This window comes from Dipodomys spectabilis, unplaced genomic scaffold (assembly GCF_019054845.1).
Source record: "Dipodomys spectabilis isolate Male_0828 unplaced genomic scaffold, ASM1905484v1 ptg000600l, whole genome shotgun sequence".
Classification (NCBI taxonomy): domain Eukaryota; kingdom Metazoa; phylum Chordata; class Mammalia; order Rodentia; family Heteromyidae; genus Dipodomys; species Dipodomys spectabilis.
This window is the reverse complement of record NW_024871277.1, coordinates 2,939,095-2,966,615: the sequence shown is the minus strand read 5'-3', so window position 1 is coordinate 2,966,615 and position 27,521 is coordinate 2,939,095. Positions and strand designations below refer to the sequence as shown.

The 27,521-nt window shown below is 38.0% G+C and overlaps 1 protein-coding gene across 1 annotated transcript; it reads left to right on the top strand.

Moving 5' to 3' along the window:
- Nucleotides 1–26,433, top strand: LOC122100760 (lebercilin-like). The gene is made up of 7 exons (XM_042671123.1): nt 1–196; nt 1,923–2,449; nt 15,930–16,067; nt 18,445–18,541; nt 19,254–19,387; nt 21,921–22,050; nt 25,152–26,433. The coding sequence occupies exons 1-7, from the start codon at nt 1–3 to the stop codon at nt 26,267–26,269; spliced, it is 2,340 nt and encodes a 779-aa protein (XP_042527057.1). The 3' UTR covers nt 26,270–26,433.
- Nucleotides 26,434–27,521: the final 1,088 nt, after the last annotated feature.

The window sequence follows — 27,521 nt, the reverse complement described above, 5'->3', positions numbered from 1 at the left end:
ATGGAGCAAAGAGAAAAAAGTTCAGATACTGAGCAAGAAATAAAAAGTGGCAAACACCATCACTCTAGCTATTCATCTGATTTTGGCACTACACCACAGTCTTCTGGCCAGACCTCTCTTGTCAGTACTTTACGTACAGATTCTAGGGAAACAACTACTAAAAAACAAGTATCATATAACCAAATGCATCAGCGAGGTAAGTATTATGTAAGAGTCCTTTGGGTGTAGAAGACATTTAGGAGGACTTAAGTAAGACTCATAGAAATGAAACTATTCCATTAGTGGGTTTTTTGGTAAAATACATAGAAGTAGGCTGATTTTTCAGTAGGCTATATTTTGAAAAATTAATGTTAAATAATACTTTTGGATCTCATATTAGGAATTTTTATCTCGTCTTGTTTTAATGACAGGTTTTAATGACATAAGTTCCTATTTATATGAATTCTTGTCTGAGTAGTATAATCTTATACATCACAGATTTGTTAGCATGCATAGAAATAAGATTGAGAACTGAAATTTCTAGTCTGTTTTTCATAACAGCTCTGTAAAATTTTCTTTTTAATGAAACATAAGGTGTTAAATTGTAGAAATGGGTTTTTGCTATTTCTTGGTTATATAATGAATCAGGTATCCATGGTTGGTGCCACCTGAAGGGAAAGTTAGATTTTCTAGTTTTCCTTCATTTCATTTTTATTCTGAATGCATTTCCTCCTGGAAACCCAAATAATCCTCAAGTCACCTTGGTGATTACAGTTCATTGTTCTTACCTTGTGCACATTCAGATCACTGTCTTAAAGAACTGATGGTTGTATTTTGAAGCTTCAAATTCTTCCAAATTTGTAAGAATTCTTACAAGTTCATATGTACTCTTTAGAGATTTTATATACTTATTATTTAGAATGCAATTTTTTTTCTTTCAAACTATGTCATATGTTTTAATTTGAACATCACACAAAAATTCCCCAAGGAGGTATTTAGAAGCATACTTGTACTCCTGGTTTTCAAGACTGATAATAAGATATAAGTTCTTAATTATATAATAAATATTTTTAATTTTAAATTATTATTATAAAGGTGATATGCAGAGAGGTTAGAGTTACATAAGTCAGGTAAAGAATACATTTCTGTATTCTGTATTCAGTGTTACCCCTTGCCTTATTCCTTTCTGTCCCCACCCAAAGGTTGTGTAGTTCATTTTCCACATAGTGTGCAGTGAATAAGTATTCTACAGAATGCGCTACAGAGGTTTCTTTTTTTTCTGTGCATACTTCATTTACTCTCATGGCTTCCTATTGAGGTGATGATGTCTCCATTCTGTGGGTCAAGAAAATGACGTGGAATGGTTTAATTGAATTGTACTGATAATTATGAAGTGGCAAATCAGATTATCAAATCTTCTTACTAGTTGATATGCTGGTTTCCTATTTCCCCAAATAAGGAAAAGCAATTCTAGTTGATTTAGAGGAAACATTTTCACATTTAACCAAACAACAATCCCAATTGTCTCGGCACAGAAGACTTAGATACTGCATCTGATCTAGTGTTTATCTTACACTTCACTAATACTGATGATGCTCATATTTGAATCTGACTTGCCATCCTAGAGTATGATACTGTTATATTCTAGGACAGGGTAGAATAATTCTATATAAACTATTGGGATGCCATTCTTGAGGCGCCAGAATGTTCTCATCTTTTCTTAGAAGGTACCAGGCTATTCTTAATAGTAGAAAGACATTAAATAAAAGCCATTATTTAAATGTTGTCTTTTCAGAGCAAAAATAACTAAAAAATGTTATGAACCCAAGTGTGTTAGATGAATAACTGAGTATTCTTGATGTAGCTATTATTTTGCATCATTATTGTTTTCTTATTACATTTAGTCTATCTCTCATTTTGCACTATTAGTGTTTCTGTTTTAGCTCCTAGGAAACTAAGCTGTAAAGCTGTACCAAACAAAAAGGGCAGCCGAATGGGATTTTGCTCCCAGAATCTCAATAGAGAGCCACTGCGGAAAGATCCTGATCTTGTTACAAAACGCATTCTCTCTGCAAGTCTGCTAAAAATCAGTGCGTTGCAGAATGAAGTATGTGAACTCCAGGTCAAGATAGCTCAGCTGCTAAAAGAAAATAAGGCTTTGAAAAGGCTTCAGTATAGACAGGAGAAAGCCCTGAATAAGTTTGAAGATGAAAATGAAATTGCTCAACTTATACTTCGTCATAACAATGAGATTACAGTGCTCAAGGAATGCTTAAGAAAATCTCAAGAGAAAGAACGAGACACAGAAAAGAAAGCGAAAGACACTGAAGGTGAACTGTTTAGGACAAAGTTTTCTTTACAAAAACTGAAAAAGATCTCAGAAGCCAGACACCTGCCTGAACGAGATGATTTGGCGAAGAAGCTAGTGTCAGCTGAGTTAAAACTAGATGACACCGAGAGAAGAATTAAGGTAAAGACCATGGCTTCTAATTTTGTTTTTGTGGGCATGTCATGTGCTCTAATTAAATAACATGTTGCAGTTTGGCATTTGGCATTACTATTTTCCTGAGAGAGAAAGTAGGAAAAATTTAAAGTTGCACATATGAGAGCAAGATGCCAAGGAATGTATACATTGATAAGCCACATGTTGACTGATAATTGTTTAATTCCAGATTTTAGGCATTTGGGAATTACTTTACCTGGGTTTTTTCTTCCTCCAAAATGGAAAATGAAGCTGTCACAACCCATAACATTGACTTTTGAGGGCCTGTGTAAGAAACTCCTTGTGAATAATGCTGTGTGTGTGCATGTGATATGCACAAGAACTGGGGCTTGTATTCCGGACCTTTTCCTGTCATTTCTCTTGTTCACTCATGGCTGGTGCTTTACCACTTGAGCCACACCTCCACTTTCATCTTTTTTCTGGTTAATTGGAGATAAGAGTCTAGCAGGTTTTAAATCTTGATTCTCAGATCTCAGCCTCCTGAATAGCTAGGATTATAGATGTTAGCATCTGTGCTTTGGTTTTGGAGAGTGTTCCTCCTCCTAAAATAAAAGCTGATAGGAGAGTGGTTAAGACTAGTAACTTGTCTGAGAGCAGTACAATTGAAAAATTTCTTGTTTCTATAGAGAAAGAAAGGAAAGGAGCCCTATTTCAAGACTTACATTAGGTGATACTTGGTATCAAACATAAGCTTGAGTTTGGTTCTAGTGCTTCAGAACTGATGAGTAGTTTGGAAAGCAAAAGTAGCCAAAAATTGTGGGAATAATGCCTGCTCTAAGACTCGGCCCAAAGGAAGTTCAGAAGTTTAAATAAGTGCTTACTCTGTAGAGTAACTAACCCTTGCTCAGGGGCTGTGACTTTATTAAACACACTATATACCAGTGGTCAGAAAAACTGCCTGGTTTATCCTCTGAAATTTTCTATCATTGTCCTTTATTTCAGCACAAAGACAATCATGTTATAGAGATTCTGCTACTGATCAACTTTTAAGTGCAAAGCCATATTTTTCCATTTTTAAATTTTTTATCATCTTTAAATAATTGTACAAAGAAGTTCCCATTCTACAAAACAGTATGTGAATACAAAGTGTCTGACAGCACTGCCACCCATCGCTCCTAATCCAACCCTTCTCTCACTTTTTAATTGAAAGTAGGTGATTACATAAATTTCACATATTTCACAGTATTGTGAAATAGTGATACTTAGTTAAAAGTCACAAATACCCGCATTTTCCAAACCAAAAATAGGTCCAGACAGGAATGGCTCATTAATACACTTGTAACTTTCCTTGGTACCTGGGTTAATGGAGGACAGTGAGGGCCTGGGATCTGCCTCTGTGTCATGTTCTGCAGCCTGTTGTGGTTGATAAACAGGCTAAAAATTGAACCTCACAGATGCATACAGTAGTTTAAAAATAGCAGAGTTTTTAAATAGTTTTTTTCAGAGAACTGAGTGTTCATTACTATTATGTTAACACTTGAGTTATATATCTCAACAGTTAAGTTACAAAATGGAATCAAATCACATAAATGAACTTTATGTATTCAGTAACAAGGCAGTGCTTTCATCTCCTTTGAATGAATGTTCTAAGCATGATTTTGTAACATCATGCATTCTTCATTTGGAAAATATCAATTAAACTGTGCAAATTTCCCAAATGTTGGTAAGTGTCCCTGTAGCATATCACCTGTGATTCAGACTGTATCCTTAGGACAGACAGCACAATAGTGAAAACAGCAGATAGTGTGCTTCTAAAATAGTTCTCACCCAGACACACCCCAGAGTGTTCTGGAGATATTTACTGTTCCTCCCACTGTTCTTTGGGAACTCCTGTTTTGCTGTAAATTAGAGCTTCATTAGCCCTTGCTGCAATATGCAGCTTCTTTTAGTGACTACACCCCCTGCACCATTTCTGCCTGGGCCTGGTGCTCATCTTAAACAGAGCTCCAGGAAAAGGCTTCATTTCTGTGTGAACCTTCGAACTGACTGAAGCCGTCTTCCTGCTGTAGAGGGAGTGGCAGATCAGAGCTATGGCCAGCTGTGAGTCCTAAAGCAATGAATCATAATTATAAGAATTCATAGTCATTGAAAGGAATTACCTTACAAACTCCAAGCAAAAGATCAAAAATAGAATTTTATAATTACATAATTATTTTTAAAAACTCTAGTAAAATATAGAGTATACACTTAGTACATAAAAGTGTCCAACTGGGCTGGGAGGGTGGCTCAGTGGTAGAGTGCTTGCCTTGCATGCATGAGGCCCTGGGTTCGATTCCTCAGTATCACATAAGCAAAAAGAAAAAAAGCCGGAAGTGGTGCTGTGGCTCAAGTGGTAGAGCGCTAGCCTTGAGCTGAAGAGCTGAGGGACAGCGCCCAGGCCCAGAGTTCAGGCCCCACGACCGGACCTCCCCTCCCCCCAAAAAAAGTGTCCAACTATTTTTAAACATTAAATTGACACAGCAAAATCACCTTGTCAGAAACACATGAATTATTTAGGCTCACCTTTTTTTTAGAAATATTTAAGGACTTTAGGAAATGGTTCACCTATCAGAACTCAGTATCAGAGCAGTGAAAGTCATTTTGAGTGGAATTTTCTTTTCTGATAGATCCCCTATAAGCAACCAGATTCTCCACGAGCTTCTTCCAAGTTTGTGCTTAGTGCTTATTAGCAAAATCACATTTCTCCTCAGTGTAAACATTTCCAACAGTAAGATGCCAGTGAGCACACTGTCCTCCCTTTTCACATGGGCATGGCAGCCAGTTTCCTTTCATCTTTCTCTGCCAGGCTTCCTTCTAGAGGAGGGTATTGGTCTACATCTGCCACTTTGGTGCTATTTCTAACTAAAGAGCTAATTAGGACAGAATAATGAGGTTAGACTAGCAGACTGGCTCTGCTCCTGTCCTGCCCTTACTTTTAACCTGCCTGTCTTTTAACCTCCAAGTTTCATGTGCTTCTTCTGCAGAAGTAAATGGTATAGTTTATGAGATGTGTTTTCATTCTGAAATCTGAGGTCTAAGGGCACATCTTTAAGCCTTTTACATACACAGAATATTTTTAGAGTGGTAAACCTGCATTTCCTTTCCTAACAAGAAAATTATTCTAATGTTAGAGAGATGAAAATTTTCTAGTGTTGAAAAATAATTTTTTCGTAAATAACACCATTTACTTATATCCTCCTAATTGTTATCATTGCAAGCGTTGACTCTGTTTTTTTTTTTATTCTGTGTATATCTATCATGTAAAATCATGAGATCAGTGATATAAGAAAGTTTAAAATAATTTTAGAAATTAAATTTGGAGAGATGTTGGAAACTACTCACTCAGAACAATTGTTAAAGCAATTTTGTGTTAATATTGTTTAGGTAATTTTTCTATTGAAAAAGTAATACAGGCACTAAAGAAGAGCTTAGAAATTCAAATAACAGGGGCTGGGGAGGTGGCTCAGTGGTAGAGCGCTTGACTTGCATGCATGAGGCCCTTGGTTCGATTCCCCAGCACCACATAAGCAAAAAGAAAAAAAGCTGGAAGTGGCGCTGTGGCAAGTGGTCGAGCGCTAGCCTTGAGCTAAAAGAGCTGAGGGACAGCGCCCAGGCCCAGAATTCAGGCCCCACGACTGGACCCAAAAAAGAAATTCAAATAACATAGAGGGGCTGGTGATGAAATGTCAGTGTCCCTCCCTATTGTAGACCCCTTCCCAGAAGACCATCACTGTGAGAAATTACCATTACCTGTGCAAGTTAACATCTGTTAGCTAGTGTACTGTGCACATTGCTGGAAACACTGCTTTTTCACCAAAAAGTGTGTTTCGGCACTTTGTGCATAGCATTCTAAAACACTATAAACAAACTATCAGTTTTGTGCTTTTTAAAAACCTGCATATTAGCTGGGTGCCAGTGGTTCACATCTGTAATCCTAGCTACTTGGGAAGCTGAGATCTGAGAATCATGGTTTGAAGCCAGTCTGGGCAGAAAAGTCCATGAGACCTTTATCTCCAACTAACTACTTAGAAAAAGCTGGAAATGACACTATAGCTCAAGTGGTAGAGTGCTAGCCTCAAGTACAAAGAATACCCAGGTCTTGAGTTCAAGCCAAAAAAACAAAAACAAAAAACAACTAATATTGTGTAAGTACATCACATAATATGATGAGTCTTACCTTTTTTAATGTAGGTAGGGATTTAGGGTCATATAAAAGATTAATGTCCTAAACATGCATACAGTATAAATATGTGTATATGTCTACGTATCTGTATACATAGGCACACACTAGACAGTGTATCTGACATAGAAATAATGTTTGTTTCAGTATTTTTGTTTTTCAGTGTGTTGGGCCTGGGTGCTGTCCTTGAGCTTCTGCGCTCAGAGCTAGCACTCTGCTACTTGAGCCACTGCTGCACTTTCAGCTTTTTTGGTAGTTAATCGAAAGCAAAAGTTTTACAGCTTTCCTGCTGGGCCTGGCTTTAAACTGTGATCCTCAGATCTCAGCCTCATGAGCTAGGATTACAGGTGTGAACCATCAGTGTCTGGCAGAATTAGTGTTTCTTACAAGAATGAATGGATGGCCGGATTGGTGAAATTGGGGCATTTGTGACAGGTTCAAAGATAGAAAGGACAACTTAACTTGATGGACAGATGACAAGAGCAAGATTTAATTGATCTCCCAGACTCAAAATCTGGCCCCAGACAAGCAAAAAGATATTTAATCAAATTAAGTCCTCACTTTAAAAGAAAAAAGTATTTAATGGGTAGCAATTATTTTCAAGTCTTGGCTTGAAAAAGTATAAAGTTATAAAAAGTATAAAATTTTATATACTAAAATCATATTGCTGCTTCAAAAAGTCAGAGACGGAAAAAGAGTTTATGGAATAGTCATGCCCTGGTCCTCAGACGTAATAACAACTAATTGTACTGGTTAGATCTCATCTATGGACAGGTTAAAATTTCAGACAATGAAGTGTCATTTAGCCAACAGGACAACTGGGATGTCATATAGACGGGCATGTAAGAAACAACTAAATAGACATGGAGCCCAGAACATTTTCAAAGGAAAATTTGACTCAATTATTTGATGGAGAAATACATTTGCTTTCATTGTTCTGAGGCAATACAAACCTAATGACTATTACTGAGAAACTGATTTCTAGTCCTTTATAAGGAAGAATTTCCTAGTAACTGAAATTGTCAATGCAGTAAGTACATTTTGAATAATTAAGCTTCCTGCCCCTAGAAGTATTTGTATAGAGGCTGAACCAGCACCTTCTAGGAATACCATGGGAAGCATTCTTATAACGTGTAAGAGATAGTGTCCAGGCCTCGCATTTCTATCAGCTCCAAGTTTTCAGAATTGAGTTACAACACTGAGCTAGGATTACTATGACTGAGGTATATAGACATACTTTAACAAATGTAAAATGTTACTTTGTTAATAAGGAATAAATAACAGTAAGGTCAATTCTTTGAGTTCTTTTCTAAGCATTTGTCATGTTTTTACTTCTGACTCCTGGATTTAATACTTATTTGGATGTTTGCTGTTGTGGCTTTGTTTATCCTACTTATTTATTTCATGTACTAGTTATAAATACACTTATTCTTACATTTCATTATAGTTACTTGTAGTAATTTATGCTTGATGTTACCTCTGATTTTTGTATGTGTTGTCATTAAGTTTTTGAAAATGTACTTTGTTAACATATTAGTTGTACTTTGTGATATTTTTGTATATGCCTACACTATGAATTGATTATATCCATCCACTCTTCTCCACTCCCCTCCTTTAGGATGCTTTTCAGTCTCTAGTAATCAGTCTTCTACTCTCTACTTTCAGGTTGGTAGAGTTTTTGTTATTGTTGTTGTTGTTGTTATTCTTTCCACATATTAGAAAGAACATGTGATCCTTGCCTTTCTGAATCTGGCTTATTTTTCTTGCCATAATGGACTCCAGTTCTATTTCCTGAAAATGGTAGGACTTCATTCTTCTTTAGGGTTAAGTAACACTCCATTGTGTATGTGTACCATAATGCCTTCATTGGCTCATTTGTCCATGGGTAGCTAGGCCGAGTCCCTGTCTCAGCTGTTGTCAGCATTGCCACAGTAAACATGGGCATACATGTCACTCTTTGTAATCTAACTTTATATACAGCCAGGAGTGAGCTATGTGGATCATCTGTTCTAATTTTAGTTTTTCAAGGATCTTCTGTATGTTTCTCATAGTGGCTGAGTGCATTTATATTTCGTCTCACAGTATCCATGGGGGCTCATTTTTTATTCATATCCTTACCAATGTTTGTTACTGGATTTTTTTGTTTATTCATTTTTGTTTTTGGTTCTGATATTGGGGTTTGAACTCAGGGCCAGAATGTTCTCCCTTAGCTTTTTTTTTTTTACTCAAGACAGCACTTTACCACATGAGCGATAGCCCTATGTCTGGCATTTAGCTTGTAATTAGAGGTAAGAGTCTAGCAGGCTTTGGACTACAATCCTCTTGTGTACCTTGCCTCTTGTGTACCTAGGATTACAGGTGCAAGCCACTGGGGCCCAGGTATTGCTTTTTGATTCTTTGATAATAGCCATTTTAAGTGGAATAAGATGATATTTGGGGTTTTTTTGGTTGTTGTTGTTTTTGCCAGTCCTGGGGCTTGAACTCAGGGCCTGGGCACTGTCCTTGAGCTTCTTTTGCTCAAGGCAAGCACTACCACTTGAGCCACAGTGCCACTTCCAGCTTTTTCTGTTTATGTGATACTGAGGAATCAAACCCAGGACTTCGTGCATGCTAGGCAAGCACTCTACCACTAAGTCACATTCCCAGCCCTGATACTTGGTTTTGATTTTCATGTCCTTGGTGCATAATGATAATATTTTTTACATTTGTTAGCCATTTCTATTTCTTCTTCTGAGAAGTTGTCTTCTTACTCAGATCACATATCCATTTTTACCTGAACTATTTGGTGTTTACAGTTTTCTGAATTTTAAAAAGTATATTTTGGATTTTAATCATCTGCCAAGATAAGTGGCTTACTGTCTTTGGTGATCTCTTTACTCTCTTTATTCTTTTTCCTTGCTGTGCAGAAACTTTTGTTTGATGAAATCCCATCTGTCAATATTTTTAAAAGAGGAAGGATTGATTTTCCTCAGAGCTTCAGTCCATCAGAGCAGGGAGAGCATAGCAGCTCACCTCTGGAGGTCAGAAAGCAGAGAGAGATTGCTTTACCTGAGCTGGGTTTCTTCTTTTTTCCCCTTTTATTCCATTTAGCTCCTAGTCAATAGGGTGGTGCTACCCACCTTGATGGGAGATCTCCCCTTTAGTTCATTCTCTCTGGAAACGCCCTGGCGGACACACCATGGTGTGTGCTTTATGAATCTCTGGGCACTTCTCAATCCAACCAGGACATTTCACCACTGGCCCCCAATAGGTGTATGTCCATCTCACAAGGCAAAATGCATTCAGTCTCTCCAAGAACCTCCATAAGTTTAGTAACTTACTATTGTGGCATTAATGGCTCCCAGCACAATTCCCAACACAGTCCTCTTTGTCATCTGACACTGTATGGACAGACTTCATTGTGTTTCTGCTGGGATTCTGAGCTCCTAGGCAGCCACCCAGCTAGCTCCATGGACAGGTAGGCTTTCTTTTTCAGCATGATTCTCCACACTTTTCTCAACACCAGTTTCCAGAGGTTTAAAGACAACAAGGTTTACTTGGAGCAATTGCTTACTTCTTTAATCCCAATATTCTATGTCAGCTTTTTGTCCCTGTGTCAAAATAACCAAATGGAGCACCTTAAAAGGAGGAAGGATTTATTTGGGCCACAGTTTCACCCATCATGGTAGGAAGGGCAGAACAGAGGCCAGGAAACGAAAAGAGAATGCTTGCACTCCATTTGTCAGTATTTACTTTTGTTTCCTATGCTTTAGCCTCCAACCAAGAAAATCATTCCCATTGCCTATCTGGAAGTGTTTCCCTACTAATTTTCTGAAATTTTTGACTTTCATCTCTTATAATAAGGTTTTGGGTCATTTTGAGTTAATTTCTTTTGGACAGAATGAAAGATACAGGTCAAGTTTCAGTCTTCCACATTTGCATATCCAGTGTTCCTGGCACCATATGTAGATGAGGCTGCCTTTTTCCTCATGTACATTTTAGCACCTTTGAGACAAATCAGCTGGCTGTAGATGTAGATGCCTGGGCTTTTCTACATTCTCTCTTCTGTCTCACTGGTTTATGGGTTTGTACTCATATCTACTATCGTATTTTTGTTACTATGATTCTAATATGGTTTGAAATCAGTACTAGTGGTCGCTCTGGTTTTGCTCTTTTTGGTTATAGTCATTTTGGCTATTTGGACTCCTTTATGCTTTCATATGAATTTAATGTTGCTTTCTGCTTCTGTGTAGAATGTCATTGAAATTTCTATGGAGATTACATTCACTCTTTAGATCACTTTGAACATTATGGGCGTAGAACAGTAAACCAGTCATTCCAGTCCACATGAATAGGAGACGTACCTTTAAGTGTCTTCAGTTTCTTTCATCAACATGTTGCAATTTTCATTATGTCAGCCTTTCACTTCCGTAGTTAAGTGTGTTCCTTGGTAGTGTGTCCATCTGTGTTTCTTGTGAATACTTTTATGATTTCTTTCTTGGCAAAATCATTGGTGTTTATAGAAAACTATACATGAGTTTTATAAGTTTTTGTTTTCTTCTGTTCTTTGTTTTCCTATTGTTCCTTATAATCTAACTGATGTTGCTGTGGATTAGAAACAACTTTCCATATTTATTATTTAGTCACTGGATTGACCTAGAACCAGGAGTGTGCTAGAACTGCTTCTGTTCTGATTGCTTTCAGTTCTAATGGTCTGCTTTTGGAATCATCATGTTTTTGTAGCTATAGACTCATGTCAGCTATAAGTGGATAATCTGATGTGCTCCATTGCTGTCCCTTGTATTTCCTTTTCTTGCTTCATTATGCTAAGTTGCTTATTGCTAACATATCTAGTACTCTATTTGATAAGATCACTGAGCATGGACACACTTACCTTATTCCTTATCTTAGAGGAAGTGCTTTCATTTTTTCCACATCCTGTTTAGTGTTGGCTATGCGTTTACTATATATCCTGTTTTATATTGAGGTACAATTCTTTTATACCTAATTGTTTAGGATTTTTATCCTGAAACCATGTTAAATTTTAGCAAATATTTTTTGTGCTCTGCTTAATTTTTTGTGGTCCTTGAGATCGAATTCAGGGTCTTATACATATTTTTGCATCTGTTGAGATGATCACATCATTTTGCCTAACATATTATTAATATGTATATTGTATATTTTGATCTGGATTTGTTGAACTGTATTTGTATTCCTTAATGAAACCATTTCAATTACAGTGTAAGAGCTTTTTAATTTTTTTGATTTTTGCATGCATTTGTAGTATGAAGGAGTTTTGTGATCTTTCCACACATATACACTGTGCATGGAACAAAACTGAACAAATTAACCCCCTTTCCTGTATTCCCATTATTTTCATGCCAGTCAGTTCTATTTACTAGTAATGTGTTGAATGTTTACACTCAAGTTCATCAGGAGTAGTGACTCATAATTTCTTCATATTTCCATTCTATTGTGACCAGAAAAGTTACAAGGTATGATTCCAGTAATTTTGAACTTGTTGACTTATTTTGTGGACTAATATATGTTGCATTCTAGAGAAAATTGCATGCACTGATGTAAATATGCTATGTTCTTTTGCATTTGAATAGATGCCTATGTGCACATAATCTATAGTATAGCTTAAATCTGATAATTTATTCTTATGTTTTTGAAGGTCTGGGTTATCTATTAATGTGGATGCAATATTGGAATCCCAAACTTTAATTGTACCAAAGCCTACCTCTTCCTTTATTTCTAATAGCTTGTTTTGTAAAAGTGAGTAATCTGATTAGATTTATAATCATGTATTTTTGATGAATTAATGCTTTCCTCATTATGTAGTGACCATTCTGTTCTTATAGTTTGTCTTTGTTAGATAATACATGCAGTTAGTCCTTCTTGCCTTAGGATTCCATTGTTTTGAGTATTGTTTTCCAACCTTTCACTGTGTGACCTCACTGGTCAGATAACATATTCTTGAAGGCAACATTTTTCTGTGTGTATTTTGTTTTTGTCAGTAGTGGGGCTTGAACTTTGAACCTCAGCGCTGTCCTTCAGCCCTTTAGCTCACAGCTAGCACTCTACCACTTGAGCCACAGTGCCACTTCCAGTTTTTTGGTGGTTAACTGGAGATAAGAGTCTCAGATATAAGCAAGATGCAGGGCACCAGAATAAAATACAGTAAAAACAGGGATTATACCATTGGTGGAAGAACATACAAAACAAACAAAAAAAATCACATGGTACATTATAAATACATTAAAAACAACAGCAATAAAGATAAAACCTCTTGTGTCCCTATCTTGGGATACATTTCACTTAGCATCAGCTTCTATGGTCATATGTACATAGCTTTTGACCTTTTCTGCTTGTCCTAGACATATACTAGTTATTGCAAATCAGGGAAACATTATATACTTTCCTAATTTGGAGAGGGGAAGGGAAATAACAAAAAGCTGAAATTAGGATACAGGTTGACCCATTGTAACAATGAGATGTACAAGACACTATGTTGAAAAGGACTTTACAACTTCAAGGTGGGGAGGGAGTAGTTGGGGAGGTGGGGAGGGAAGGGATGGAGGAGGTAACAATGCTCAATAGGAAATATACTCATTAACTTACTCATGTAACTATAACCCCTCTGTACAGTATATTTACAATAAAAATATATATACTAAAAAAAAGCCTCATGGACTTTCCTGTCAGGGCTGGCTTTGAACCACAATCCTCAGATCTCAGCCTCCTGAATAACTAGAATTACAGCCATGAGCCACTGGCACCCAGGGACAATGTATTTTTGTGTCCTATTTTTAATTCATTGAACCAGTTTGTTTATATACATATAGTTTAAGTCTATTATATTAAGTTTATTATATTGGTAACATTTGAACTTCATTGTTCGCCTCTTTAGATATATGGATCCTGGATCATCTAATAATGTCTCAACAATCATAAGTAAAGCCTTCCTTCCTTTTTTTCTTTTTTTTCTATATCAGTGTGATATTTCAAAAGTGTGATATGTCTCAAGCTCTATTAGACATTCCTCTATATAGTCTAGTTTATTGTTGAGGCTTTCAACTGAGTTTTTTTTTATTGTGAAAATACTGTACAGAGGAGTTACAATTACATGGGCAAGATAATGAGTACATTTCTTATCAAGCATTGTAGCCTCCTCCTTTGTTTCCCCTTCCCATCCCTTCCCATCCTCCCCCCCACCCCCCACGAAAGTTGTAAAGTTCGTTTTCGACATAACGACTTGTACATCTCATTGTTGCAATTGGTCCACCTGTATCCCTATTTAAAGGATTTGTTTTTCCCCTTCCCCTCCACAAATTATAACGACATCAAATACAGTGAAAGCAGGGGTTATACTGTGGGGGAGGGACATACAAGCAACAAAGAAATAATCTTATAAATGTGTTAGAAACAATCGCATGAAAGAAAAAAAAAACATTTGAATACACATCGTAGGGTTCATTTCCCTAACATCACCTTATCTGACCTTTTCTGCTTGACTCAGATATATACTAGATATTGCAAATAAGGGAAAGCATGGGACCTATGTTTCTTTGGGCCTGGCTTACTTCACTTAATATAATTTTTTCCTGAGTTTCTGAGATCTGATTATTTCTTTTTGTAAATTTGTCTATCTCTGATAACTTTCTCACTCATATCCAGCATTACCTTCTGAATTCTACTATTTATCTTATTTTAAAAATAATTTATTTGAGTTGGTGGCGGTAGCACACACCACCTATTCAGGAGGCTGAGATCTGAGGATCACAGTTTGAAGCCAGCTCAGGCAGGAGACTCTTATCTCCAATTAACCACCAAAAAGCTAGAAGTGGAACTGTGGTTTGATTGGTAGAGTGCTAGCCTTGAGAAAAACAGCTCAGAGACAGTGCTTAGGCCCTGACTTGAAGCCCCAAGACCAGCACAAACATAAAATTAATTTATTTGAATTCTTTATCAGGCTTTTTGTCCACTTCAGTGTCTTTAGAACCTTTTACTGAAGAGTTATGATCTTTAGGAAGTACTATATTAATGGTTTCCTCATATTTCTTGTGCTCCTATGTCGAGATTTGATCATCTGGAATCTATATTTCTTATGTGATGGCCTGTTTAGTAAGTGGGTTTCTCCTGAAGATGTGTCTTGGAATATTGGTTTGTTTTCCATGTTGAGTATGTTTCACTGTATAATCCCCTTGTGGGTTCTTTGCCTGTGATAAATGAGATCTGGACACAGCATACTGTGCTGTTGTTGAAGTGACCCAGTGTTGTTGTGGACACGGTGTTTCACAGTGGTGTGAGGTAGACTGCAGAGCATGTGGAGTACACCTTGAGTAACTACTACACATACAGTGGGAGTGGTGGCTTCTGCGGGGTCATGAGGACTTCTTCCAGCACTGTTGAGACCAGCCTTTCACCAGTCATGGTTCCCTCACTGGCTACCGCAGGAGAGGTCAGGAGAGGCCTGGGCACTTGTCCTGTGAGCAGACGGTGGCGTGGGCCAGGTGCTGCCCAGCAGGAGTAGGGTAGGAATCAGCACCCGCAGTGTAGTGCTCCCTCCTAGTCTTCTCAGCAGCATGTGCTCGGACATCATTGGGCTGGAGGAGGGAGGCCGTTGAGAGAAGCAAGTGTGAGAACAAGGCCGGTTCTGGGTGACGTTTCTCTCTGGACCTTCTTAGGCATTTATGATGCTGACTGAAGAAAATATGGAAAGTCTCAATTACCCACGGCCTTGTTGGCAGTCATGAGCATATAGTACTGAAATTGCAACTGTCTTTTTTTTATTTTTTCTTTGTGATTTGATAATATTTCATAAGTAAGAGGCATTATTTTCATTCACAAGTTAAGAACAGCGCTTTGACAACTGATTTTAGAAGAAAGTACTTAAAATTCTTTGATAAACCTCTTGGACCATGGAAATTTCTGCTTTGTTTTCTGGCAGTTCTTTTCAATGTATTCTGTACCTTGAATACTTACATAGTTTTAACTGTCATGTTGTTAAATTATACCCACATCATGATTTCCAAAAGCCTGTGCTCTTCTTTTTGCTGTCTTTGACGCCCAATTTAAATGGCTACAGATGTGTTTCAGACAAATGCCTAAAAATGTATTTCTAGTATGAAAAACTGGTGTCTTATTAGATGGTTGGTAAACATATTTACTGGCTGGCTTTAAGTTCATGACCACAAAGTTCAGCCTGTATTGTAATTCTTGTGCACCATCATCCAAAATATCTTTCTAGCACTGTTTAATATATTTTATATTGGCTTAACTTTTTTCTGTCTTTTGTACATATAGGAACTTTCAAAAAGCCTTGAGCTGAGTACGAACAGTTTTCAACGTCAGCTGCTTGCTGAGAGGAAAAGAGCGTATGCGGCTCACGATGAAAACAAAGTTCTACAAAAGGAGCTGCAAAGGCTGCACCACAAAGTGAAGGTAAACCTTTGATGAATTGCATAGCTTTCCCACCATGTAAGTTAAACAGAAATCCAGTATTCTAAAACGCTATTCACATTTGAAAAGTTTATATAATTTTCAGAATTCTAATGTTATCTTTGGTACTTAGAAGAAAAGATTTGTTAATATAATCACTATTACAAAGTAAAGTATTATGCAGCAATAAGACAAATGTAAGGGGAAATTCTGCAGGAAATTATAGGAACTATCTGGGGGCAGTGGCTCACACCTATAATCCTAGCTGCTTAGGAGGCTAAGATCTGAGGACTATGGTTCAAAGCCAGCTTCTGTGGGAAAGTCCATAAAATTTTCATCTTATTCTTATTTTTTATATCTATCTTAGTCTTATTTCCAGCAAATAGCTAGAAGCAGAAGTGTGGCTGAAATGATAGTGCACTAGGGTTGAGCAAAAGAGTTCAGAGACACACTCAGGCCCAAGCACTAGCAAACAAATAAACAGAAAAAAAACTCAAAGGAACTGGAGTTTATATTGGATGAATGAATAATCTGATATTCTTCCTCAGATGTGATTATTTTTAAAGTTGTTTTAAGAATGTCCTTCATTTTCATTGTTGCTAGAGAAAGTATTCATATCAGCTAATTATGTTAAGGCAGGTATTCTTAATTTTATCTAGAGGTCATTGATGGTTGAAATTTCATACAGAATTAATACAAAGTTATACACTACTTTATGTCGTTTTCTTTTTGGCAGAATGGGATTTTGAACTCAGGGTCATGTGCTTTCTAGACAAGCACATTTTTCTCTGTTTTGCAGGTCTTGGGGCTGTCCCTGAGACTCGGTGCTCAAGGCTAGGACTCTGCTTTTTCTGAGTAGTTTATTGGAAATAAAAGTCTCATGGGGACTTTTTCTGCCTCGGCTGGCTTCAAAACTGTGATCCTCATATCTCAGCCTCCTGAATAACTAGGATTACGGGCCTGAGCCACTGGTATCTGGCTAGGCAAACACTTTAATACTTGAATCACACCTCAGCTTCTTGTTTTAAACATTTTAGACAGGGGCTGGGAAAGTGGCTCAGTGGGAGAGAGCTTGCCTTGCATGCATGAGGCCCTGGGTTCGATTACCCAGCACCACATAAGCAAAAAGAAAAAAAGCCAGAAGTGGTGCTGTGGCTCAAGTGGTAGAGCGCTAGCCTTGAGCTGAATTGCTGAAGGACAGCGCCCAGGCCCAGAGTTCAGGCCCCACGACCAGACCCCCCAAAAAAAATTTAAAGAAAAAAAACTTTTTAGACAGAGTCTCACACTTTTGCTTTTAGTCATTTTCTTCAGCCTCCCAACTAGTTGCGATTATAGACATGAAATAGGGTCTAGCCAACTATGATGCCCCACAAACTATAATCCTCTACCTCCTCAATAGCTGGGATTACAGATATATGCCACTATACCTGGCCAATGTCTTCCATAGATTTCTTTCTGTTAATCCAATTCTCAGAAAAAGCCATAGCCAGGACTGGGAAGGTGGCTCAGTGGTAGAGTGCTTGCCTTGAATGCAGGAGCCCCTGGGTTCAATTCCTCACCACCACATAAGCAAAATGAAAAAAAACCAGAAGTGGTGTTGTGGCTCAAGTGGTAGAGCGCTAGCCTTGAGCTGAAGAGCTGAGGGACAGCGCCCAAGCCCAGAGTTCAGGCCCCATGACCAGACCCAAAAAAAAAAAAAAAAGAAAAGAAAAGAAAAAGCCATAACCCCCAAATGCTAAAGTACACCAATGTTTGATGGCATGGCCATTTTTCTTGGGGGTGAGGTGTATGTAGAACTATGGTTTGGCCTGAGACTTGTTAAGCATACTTGTTTAAGTAAGTGATCTATCACTTTTTGCTTAAGGTATTTTTCCAGTAAGGGTCTCAGTTTTGTGCCTGAAGCCAGCCTCACACTACCGTCCAGCTATGCCTTCTCTTGTAACTGGCTGGAATCAGACGTGACTTACCTCACGCAGCCTCTCATTTTTAAATCCTCAATCACTGAGAACTCTCATTAAGACTAACTCATTCTTTGTCTCTAAGCCTGGGTGATGGTGACAGAGTTCCTAGCTTTATCAGATAGGAGTGGGGAAAACTAAAATCTATTTTATTCTTATTTGCTCTCTCTCCTCTAAACACCCCTTCTTCCCCCCTCGCCAAAATGGCAGGACTTGTAGCTTTTCTTTAGTGGGAAGTCATCGCTCTCTCCTAACCCAAGGGTACTGGAGATATTTCTTTCTGTGGTTTGGTAGTTACATAGGGAAGTTGAACTCAGTATATTTCCATTTGGCAAGGAAGTTGTCAGTCAGTTGACTAAGTGAAGGTGATTTATTTTAAGCCAACATTTTACTTGCTTTCATTGTATTGGATTTATTTTTAGGAAAAGGAGACAGAATTGGATATAAAAAATATATATTCTAATCGTCCACCCAAGTCCTCTCCAAAGAAAGAAAAAGAACTTGTTCCAAGAAAGAATGGTATGGTAGCTACTATTATTAAAACACCAATATTATAACTATAGTATAGTTTTTGTTATAATATAACTGTTATAGCTATTATTTATTAATATTTCGAAGTAGAATGCAGAATCTCATAGAAATATATAAATTACTTTTTTTAATTTCAGTTTTCATAATTTTTAGATGTTTTCTAATTTTTGTAAGTTTTAACACATGAGGAAAGGTTACTAGAACCATGTTTTATAAAACTTAAAAAATTTGCTTGCTATGACTTTGAAAACCCCTATGAAAATATATAAACATACTCAGTAGAGTGAAGGATGTAATGAACTTCCATTTATACATTACCTAGATTTAATAGATACTCTTTTTGCCAATTTTATCTATTTTTCTTTGTTTTGGTAGTATGTTTTTGAGGAAATCGAGTGTATTATTTTATTCATCAATATTTTATATTATGCAGATAGTCTTGCTCTATTTTTAGCACAGTACAATCCTTCTAGGAATTGCACAATTTTTAAACATAAACTTTGTAAAAGTTTAGGGCCATTTACAGGAAGAATTGCTCCCAAATCATATACCTGTTAGTAAATCCCAGACACAAAATGAGTGTTTACTAAGCTGAGTCAAATGTCTGTCATCTCATTTAGATGATAAGTATATGCCAGTTGAATAAATGTTAGAAGTGTTGAATGAGATTAGAAAACTTCTTTTTCAATTTTCACGGTAGCCGCATGCCAGAGTGATTTTACAGACCTGTGTACAAAGGGAGTACAAACCAGTGAAGATTTTGGACAGGAAGAATTTTCCATTATAACACAGACAATTATGAGCAAAGAGGAGGAATCAGAACATCTTTCTTTGGTGAGTGCAGCAGTATGACTTCTACCCAACTCTAGGTTTAAAGTTATTCCTAAAAATGGTCTCAGACTTGGTATAGTTTCAGCAGTGGAGGTAGTGCTTTATCTTTGTGAATATGCAGATATCCTGTGTATTTTATTAAATTCTTTGGGATTTACTCTTTTGGTTCGTGTTGCATTTTTTCAGATGCTTCAGAGACTGGTTATGCTTTCTACTAGGCTGGAGGTAAAAGACAGGAATTGCTTAAAAGGTTACCTTTTATTCAGCTAGACAAATCTTAGATATTGCTCAAAGTTTTATGTTTAATAGGAAACTCTGATCATTTTCAAATCATTTTTTAAGAATTTGCCCAGATTTAGATTTTTGGCCTTCTACATAGGAAAAATTTTATTGGTTAAATAAATGCTAAATTTTGTAGATTAAATGAATGCTAATCTGAATTTGTACCATTTCAAATAGAGTAAAACTCAGAGGGTTGTGTATTGTACATTTATTGAAAAGAGTTTCAATACCATGTCACTGTAAGCTCATGTTATCTAAAGAGGGTTTTATCTTTAATATTTACAGTTTAAATTTCCAAAGAAAACATTTCAAGGGCCTAATGCATCTCATATATATATATGTGTATATATATATATATATACACATATATTTATGTGTATATATATATATTTATGTGTCAGTCCTGGGGCTTTGAACTCAGGGCCTTGATTCTGTTCCTGATCATTTTTGTTCAAGGGTAGTACTCTGCTACTTGAGCAATGGCTCTATGTCTAACTCTATTTTTGGTAATTAATTGGAGAAGAGTTGTGCAGGCTTTCCTGTCTGGGCTGGCTTTGAACCATAATCCTCAGATCTGAGCCTACTGAGTATTAGGATTATAGGCATGAACCACTGGGCATCCAGCTTAATATTTTTATACCTTACAAGTGTCTCAGTGACCATCCCATGGTATAAAAAGAAACAATTTGGTTCTTTTTTATTATTTAATTTGTTTTATAATTTAGATATATTAGTTCTATCTTCTGTGTTTCTGCCTGTACTGTTATTAAAACTTAATCATCAGGTGGGTACAGAGGCTCATGCCTATTAGGAGGCTGAAATCTGAGGATCATGGTTCAAAGTCAGCCTGACGGACAAATCCGTGAGACTCTTATCTACAATTAACCAGCAAAAACCCAGAATTAGATGTGTGGTTCAAGTTGTATTGTACCAGACTTGAGCAGAAAAAGCTAAGTGACAGCATCTGAGCCCTGAGTTCAAGCCCCAGTACCAGCGCACATACACACACACACACACACACACACACACACACACACACAGTGTAAAACAAACCAATCATGCTGATTTGTGTCTTTGAAAGGATATCATGTAGAATAACAGAGAGTAATTCTTAACTCTAAAAGGCTAAAAATATGTGGTTTTTGTACTAGAAGATTCAGAGCCAGCACCCTGCTGGAAAGAGTGTGGTCTTAGAGTTGGCTCTGCTTTTTCATTGAATCCAGGTGCCAACATTTCAGTGGTATGAATTTTTGGGGCCTCAGTTTCCTCATGTGTAAAGGGTGGTAAGTAACCTTGATGTTTCTAAAGCTCCTCCGAAACCTGCATGAATAAGTCCTCAGCCAGTGGCAGCCCAGAGTCCAGTTCATGCTGCAATTAGAAAGACACCAGTATGGGGCTGAGATAAGAGAAGGCGCTTCTTCTTGTAGTGGATAAAATCAGTGTGCAGTCCAGGGCTGGCGAGCTGCTGTGCTGATCTTCCATTTGGGACTGTAGCCCTCATGTTTGTGGTTGGAGTGGCCTCATCTCCCAGTGAACAAAGGGAATGAGGAAGCAGCGGGCAAGCTGTGCTTACAAATGTGATCTGGAGTTGCACCTGCACTTCCACCCGCCTCACCCTGGTCCTGTCTAGCTGCAGGGGTGGCTGACAGTGTCTCCATCTGAGAAGCTCTGTGCCCTGCTTAACACACAGGGGATTGTTTCTAAAAGGAAGAAAATGAAAACGGATACCAGGGGACAATTACATATTAACAATCCATGCTTTATTTTTATTAAGGAAAATCACACACAGAGATATTTGCAAGGAGCCATAATAAGGGTAAAATTGCTATTCCTTCTGGAATTTTAAGTATGTAGCATTCTTATTGATTTAAATAGTATAGAACCTCATTAGGAGACTTTGGACATAATGTAGACTTGAACAGCTCAGTTCAGCTGTCACCAGCTGTGTTACATGTTTCTTCAGCTTCTCTTCAGCCATTTCTAGTTAACTTGATTAATAACCAGATTTGAGTTATTTTGCCTAAAGAAACAGCTCTTCTGCAACTTATCTTCAGAATTTTGTGTAGGTTGTTGGTTTTATTCCACTATTGTGGCTCTGATGTAGTTCATAAATGCTTAAATTTTTAGCTAGAAGCGCGATTCGCAGCAGAAGAACATGTGATTTGTGCTTTATTCACTGAAAATTGGCTTTAATTTCTAATTTGATATTTCCTCTTCCCCTATGTGTGGATTTGCATTTAAAAATTCACCATAGAATCTGGAGTCCCCAGAGCAAGAGGAACACAATGAACCCACCGTTCTACCTTCACCGGTAGAGGAAGAAGAGTCCGGTGAAGATCAAGGAGAGCCCATCGTAGAGCAGGAGGAGGAGAAGCTGGAGAGTGGTACGTAATAGAGTTGGTTTACACGGGGTGTGAGTCCCTGGATAAAGGAAGGGTCAGGGCCCCTTGATGTCTTCCCACTAAACTGTAAATTGTTTGTGCAGAACAAAAAAAGGCAAGTGCAGTTGTAGGAAGCAGTGTATCAAGAGTCACAAACATTTAAACAAAGTTTTTAAGGAAAGAAGAAAAATGACAAGTTCAGGTGGATAAATTCCACAAAGACACAACTTAGATAAAAAGGAAAAACATGCTTTGGTTTTAAGTAAAACTTGAAGAAATAATTGGAGGACGGCTGCCGTTTGGAGCTTGGCCTTGAAGCTGTAGTCCACAGACTAGCTTAAGCTGAAACATCAGAGAGTTATGTTGTCCTGTATACATTCCTATCATTGTTCTTTGGTTTTACTTTATAAACTAAGTCTTTAATATGCTCAGAGTTAATGTAAATTCAGTGAGCCAATTCACAGAGTTTGTAGATAATGGAAATGAAGTTCAGGACTAAGCTCATTTCTGTCTGGATAAAATGCCTGATAGGCATGAGCAAAGGATCCCAGACTCTACGCTGTATTAGTTACCCAGGGAGTAGAGTAGGACTGTTAGTTATCATGTGTATAATTAATGTATATAATATGAAGATATAATGTATGTGGTATAGAACTATGCTACATCCAGCTCAAAGAAAAATCTTTTGTTGTTATTTGTTTCTTTTTGTGGGTCATGGGGCTTGAACTCTGGGCCTGGGCGTAGTCCCTGAGCTCTTCAGCTCAATGCAAGCACTCTACTACTTGAACCACAATACCACTTCCGGTTTTCTCGTGGTTTATTGAAGATAAGGGCTAGGAAGATGGCTCAGTGGTAGAGCGTTTGCCTTGCATGCATGAGGCCCTGGGTTCGATTCCTCAGCACCACATAAGCAGAAAAAAAAAATAAGCCAGAAGTGGTGCTAATCCTCAAGTGATAGCATGCTAGCCTTGAGCTGAAGAGCTGAGGGACAGCACCCAGGCCCAGAGTTCAGGCCCCACGGCCAGACCCCCCCCCCCAAAAAAAAAGAGTCTCATGGACTTTTTTTCCTGCCCAGTCTGGCTTTGAACTGCCATCCTCAGATCTCAGCCTCCAGGGTAGCTAAGATTACAGGTGTGAGCTACCAGCGCCCAGCTTATTATGGTTTTGAGCTGAAGTTCATGGAACATAAAATTATGACCCATTGTTTTATAGATGTATATATGTGTATGTGTGAGGGGTAGTGTATATTTAAACATAGTATAACTTAAATAGAAGCTATGTATTTACATTATCACACTTGGCTAATGTGTGAAGCAGGATGGTTTCATGTGTTACACTACTACAAAAAAGATGTTCAATTCCCTCTAGGCAACAGGAAAAGGAATAAAATAGCAGAAGACCATCTTATCTTTGTGCTTAGTGACTTTTTGTGGTTTGTGTGTGTGTGTGTGTGTGTGTGTGTGTGTGTGTGTGTGTGTGTGCATGCGTGCCAGGTGTGTGCCAGTCCTGGTGCTTAACCTCAGGGCTTCTTTGCTCAACATGATCCTCAGATCTCAGCCTCCTGAGTAGCTAGGATCACAGGCATGAACCACTAATGCCTGGCCCAACCTTTTTGTTTTTGTTTTTGTTTTTGGAGACTGTCTAGAATGATCTGACATCAGTGAGAATGTTTGCAAGTTGCTGACATTAGGAGATTTACATATTCGATTTTTTAATTTTTTTGAAAATAACTTCAAAATTATAGAAAAGTGGCAAGAATAGAACACAACTATTTAAAATTAAATTATACTTGTGCCCATGTCCTTAAATACTTCCATGTGTTGTTCTCCCAAACATAGCCATTCTCTTACCATCATTCCAGTATAATTTTCAAATTCAGGAAGTTTAACTTTGATACACTGCATTTAGCTATTATCCATATTGTAGACACAATACTGCTATTTGTAGCATTTTCTCCCCCCTAGAAAATATCATAAATCATGTTTCATTTTTATATCTCTCCAGGCTTGTAGTCTAGGAGCAGTTTCTTGGTTTTTATTTTTATTTTGTGAGATTAACATTTTTGATGGTTTCAGATGCATGTTTAAAAATAGAATGTTCTGCATTTAGAGTTTGAAGTTTTCTGTTAGATTTTAGTTACTGTATCTGCTGTCAGAATATTACATAAAGAATGTCATGTCTTTCTCAGGATATAGCATCTAGAGAGTTAAGTATAAAAGTCTTTAGCCATCCATCCATTCATGCAACCATCCATCCCTCACACAACCCATCAGAATATGTACCAGTGTTATATTTATTGTTAAAAAAAAAAAAAACAGAGAACTGAGAAGGTGGCTCAGTGGTAGAGTGCTTGCCTTACAAGCATGAAGCCCTGGGTTCGATTCTTCAGCACCACATAAGCAGAAAAAGCTAGCAGTGGCGCTATGGCTCAAGTGGTAGAGCATTAGCCTTAAGCTGAAGAGCTGAGAGATAGCACCCAGGCCCAGAGTTCAGGCTCTATGACCACCAACAACAAAAAAACAGCACAGATGTGGGGCTGTGGCTCAAGTGGTAGAGTGCTAGAAAGTGGATCAGGGACAGTACCCAGACCCTGAGTTCAAGTACCACAAGGAACAAAAAAAATAAGAGACCTGGGGAGGCTGAGAAGAAGGTGGCTCAGTGGTAGAGCGCTTGCTTTGCATGCATGAAGCCCTGGGTTCGATTCCTCAGCACCACATAAGCAGAAGAAGCCGGAAGTGGTGCTATGGTTCAAGTGGTAGAGAGCTAGCCTTGAGCTGAAGAGCTGAGGGACAATGCCTAGGCCCAGAGTTTAGGCCCCATGACCAGTAAAAATAAATAAGTAAATAAAAATAAGAGACTCTATCTACCATAGAAGAATAAGTTTTTCTCTGTAAAAGTGAATCTTAAATGCAAGATGTATTAAATATTACTCCCTAATCCCAGAGTATGAGGTACAAAAATGAAATATTAAGTGTACATCCTCACTGTACTTATAATACCCAAGTTACATTTCAAAATATTACTTTGTGAAAGATAGGAATTGAGTTTTCCTTTTTAGCAATAGTTCTATAAAAATCCCAACTTTGAAATTTTATTTCATATAGAATGGGAGAGAGAAGAGGTTGACAAAGAGCAAGATGAAAAGATGCCTTTACTAGAAACAGAAGAAAAGCCAGAGTTGGAAACTGGACAGTGCCAAATGGAAATATATCAGCTTCAACAGGTTGACAAATTGGAAGAAGAGGAAGAAGTCAAGAGGGAAATGCTCCTTGCTAAGATGGACCAAATCAACAAAGAACTCCAAGATTCTCAGACCCCCCGGAGACATCGTTCTGCACCCTTGTTCCCTGAGTTGGAAACAAAACTGCGCGCCCTGGTGAGAAGCACTAAAGCAAACATGTCCCCTGAACCCTCTGAGAGATCGTTCAATGGGCATCATTTGCAGGACATCGGTTTTGCAACACCAAAAGGAGATGCTCTGAATCCAGGAAACATTAGAAGTCCAGCATCTCCAAATGACTTTTCATTTGGGAGTTACGTGCCTTCATTTGTAAAAATGTCAGGGAAGTCCAATCTGTGTAGCCAAAAAAGTAGCCTTGTAGGTTTGCCAAAAGACAGTCTGGATAACTCCAGTAAAGGCAGTGTGGACTTAATGGCAAGAAAGGAGAGAAAAGCTCACTTGATAGAGCAACTATTTGGCACCCCGTGTAACCAAAAAAGTAGCCTTGTAGGTTTCCCAAAAGACAACACAGATAACTCCAGTAAAGATGGTGTGGACTTAATCACAAGAAAGAAGAGAAAAACTAACTTGATGGAGCAACTATTTGGCACCCCACGTAGCCAAAAAAGTAGCCTTGTAGATTTGCCAAAAACCAATATAGATAACTCCAGTAAAGGCAGTGTGGACTTAATCACAGGAAAGGAGAGAAAAACTAACCTGATGGAGCAACTATTTGGCACTACTCCCAGCAGCTCCATTTCCGCAAGGGGCAGCGACCCAGGCTCTCTGCCTACCAGCAGAGGGGACTGTGACCCTCTGAATTTTTGCCCAGGGGAGAAAAACAGCAGGGTTAGAGAACAGGATGAAGATGAAGACTTCCTCCTTGGTGAAGGAAGAAATTTTAATCCAAATAGACACCGATTGAAACATGCAAATAATAAGCCAACGCTGAAAGCATTTGATTATGTAGAAGATGAAATTGAAGAAGTAACACTGAGATGACGAATTATATATTTGTTTCAATTGTAAATATTAAAGTATTTTAATACAGTATTATAAACCTCTAGACTTTTACTATTAAAACTTTCTTATTGTGGAATGGTTTTTGTAGCTAAGTTACAGTACAATTAAAAAGTAGATCATATTGACCCACATCGCTAGTTTGAGAGAATACCAGGGGCTCTTTTGAATGAAACCAAAAATAGAGATGTCTCTAACATGGTTTTGCATTTGCGAATTTACCTCTTACACCAGCTCTATGGGCAGTTTAACTTCCCTGAAAGTCACTTTCATTTTCTACTTTTACCCCTATTGATTATTGTTCAGATTTTCACTGAGCTAACTGTTCTTTTCTCATTGACTGTCGAGTGGAATTGAATGGAGCAAATCTGTGGTGGGGAGTCTGGACCCTTACTTTATGGACTGGGACGCAGTCCCTGTCCTGGGAGGCAAGGCTGAGCTGCTCAGGAATGACAGCGGTGACTCATTCCTCTGCGAGTACCCACAGTTCACACCACTCACTCTCAATCTCATCTCTGAAGCTGCTCACCTGCAGCACTGCGAGCACCTCAGGCTGGTCTCAGATGCCTTTTTGTTTGTGTGGATTGTCCCCTTGCTGCGACTCCTGGTGTGATTCCTGTCCTTACTCTAATACATTTTTAGTATCTCAGTGGTTGAGTGTTAAGGCTTCATACCAGATGACAAGCCATCAAAGAAATTGCATCTCAGTAGAGAAAGATTTTTCAACCCTATTATGTTTCCAAGGTAGCAGCATACTTTGGAAATTTTAACACGTTCTTTTAAGATTTGAACTTGTCCCCATACCAAAGAGACTTTCAGGACCAGGGTTCAAGTAGCCTTTGATCGAAGTGTATGAGACTTGGGGATTCTGCCCTACTGGGTAAGGCAGATAATTTTCTGTTGAAATGCACTGGTTTCCTTTCAGCTATTTGTAGTTCACTTCAGCTGCAAAGGAATGTGTGGGATATGGCTGGTCTTGAAGAAGCAATAATGTGCCACCAGCCAATGAGTAAGCACTGTTGAATGAAGAGTGTCAGCACTTGTCCAGAAGAAGGAGAGCCTAGAGGTTGGAACTTTAGAATACTAAGAGGAGCTGTTTGGACTGGCTGTTTTTGCTCATGGTTGGATTTCTGATGCCAATCATATATCCTGATGAGGGGCAAGAGTTGGTATTTTATCTGCATTTCTTTAAATGCTTATTAATTAATCTTATGGCTAGTTGATAAGGCGTACC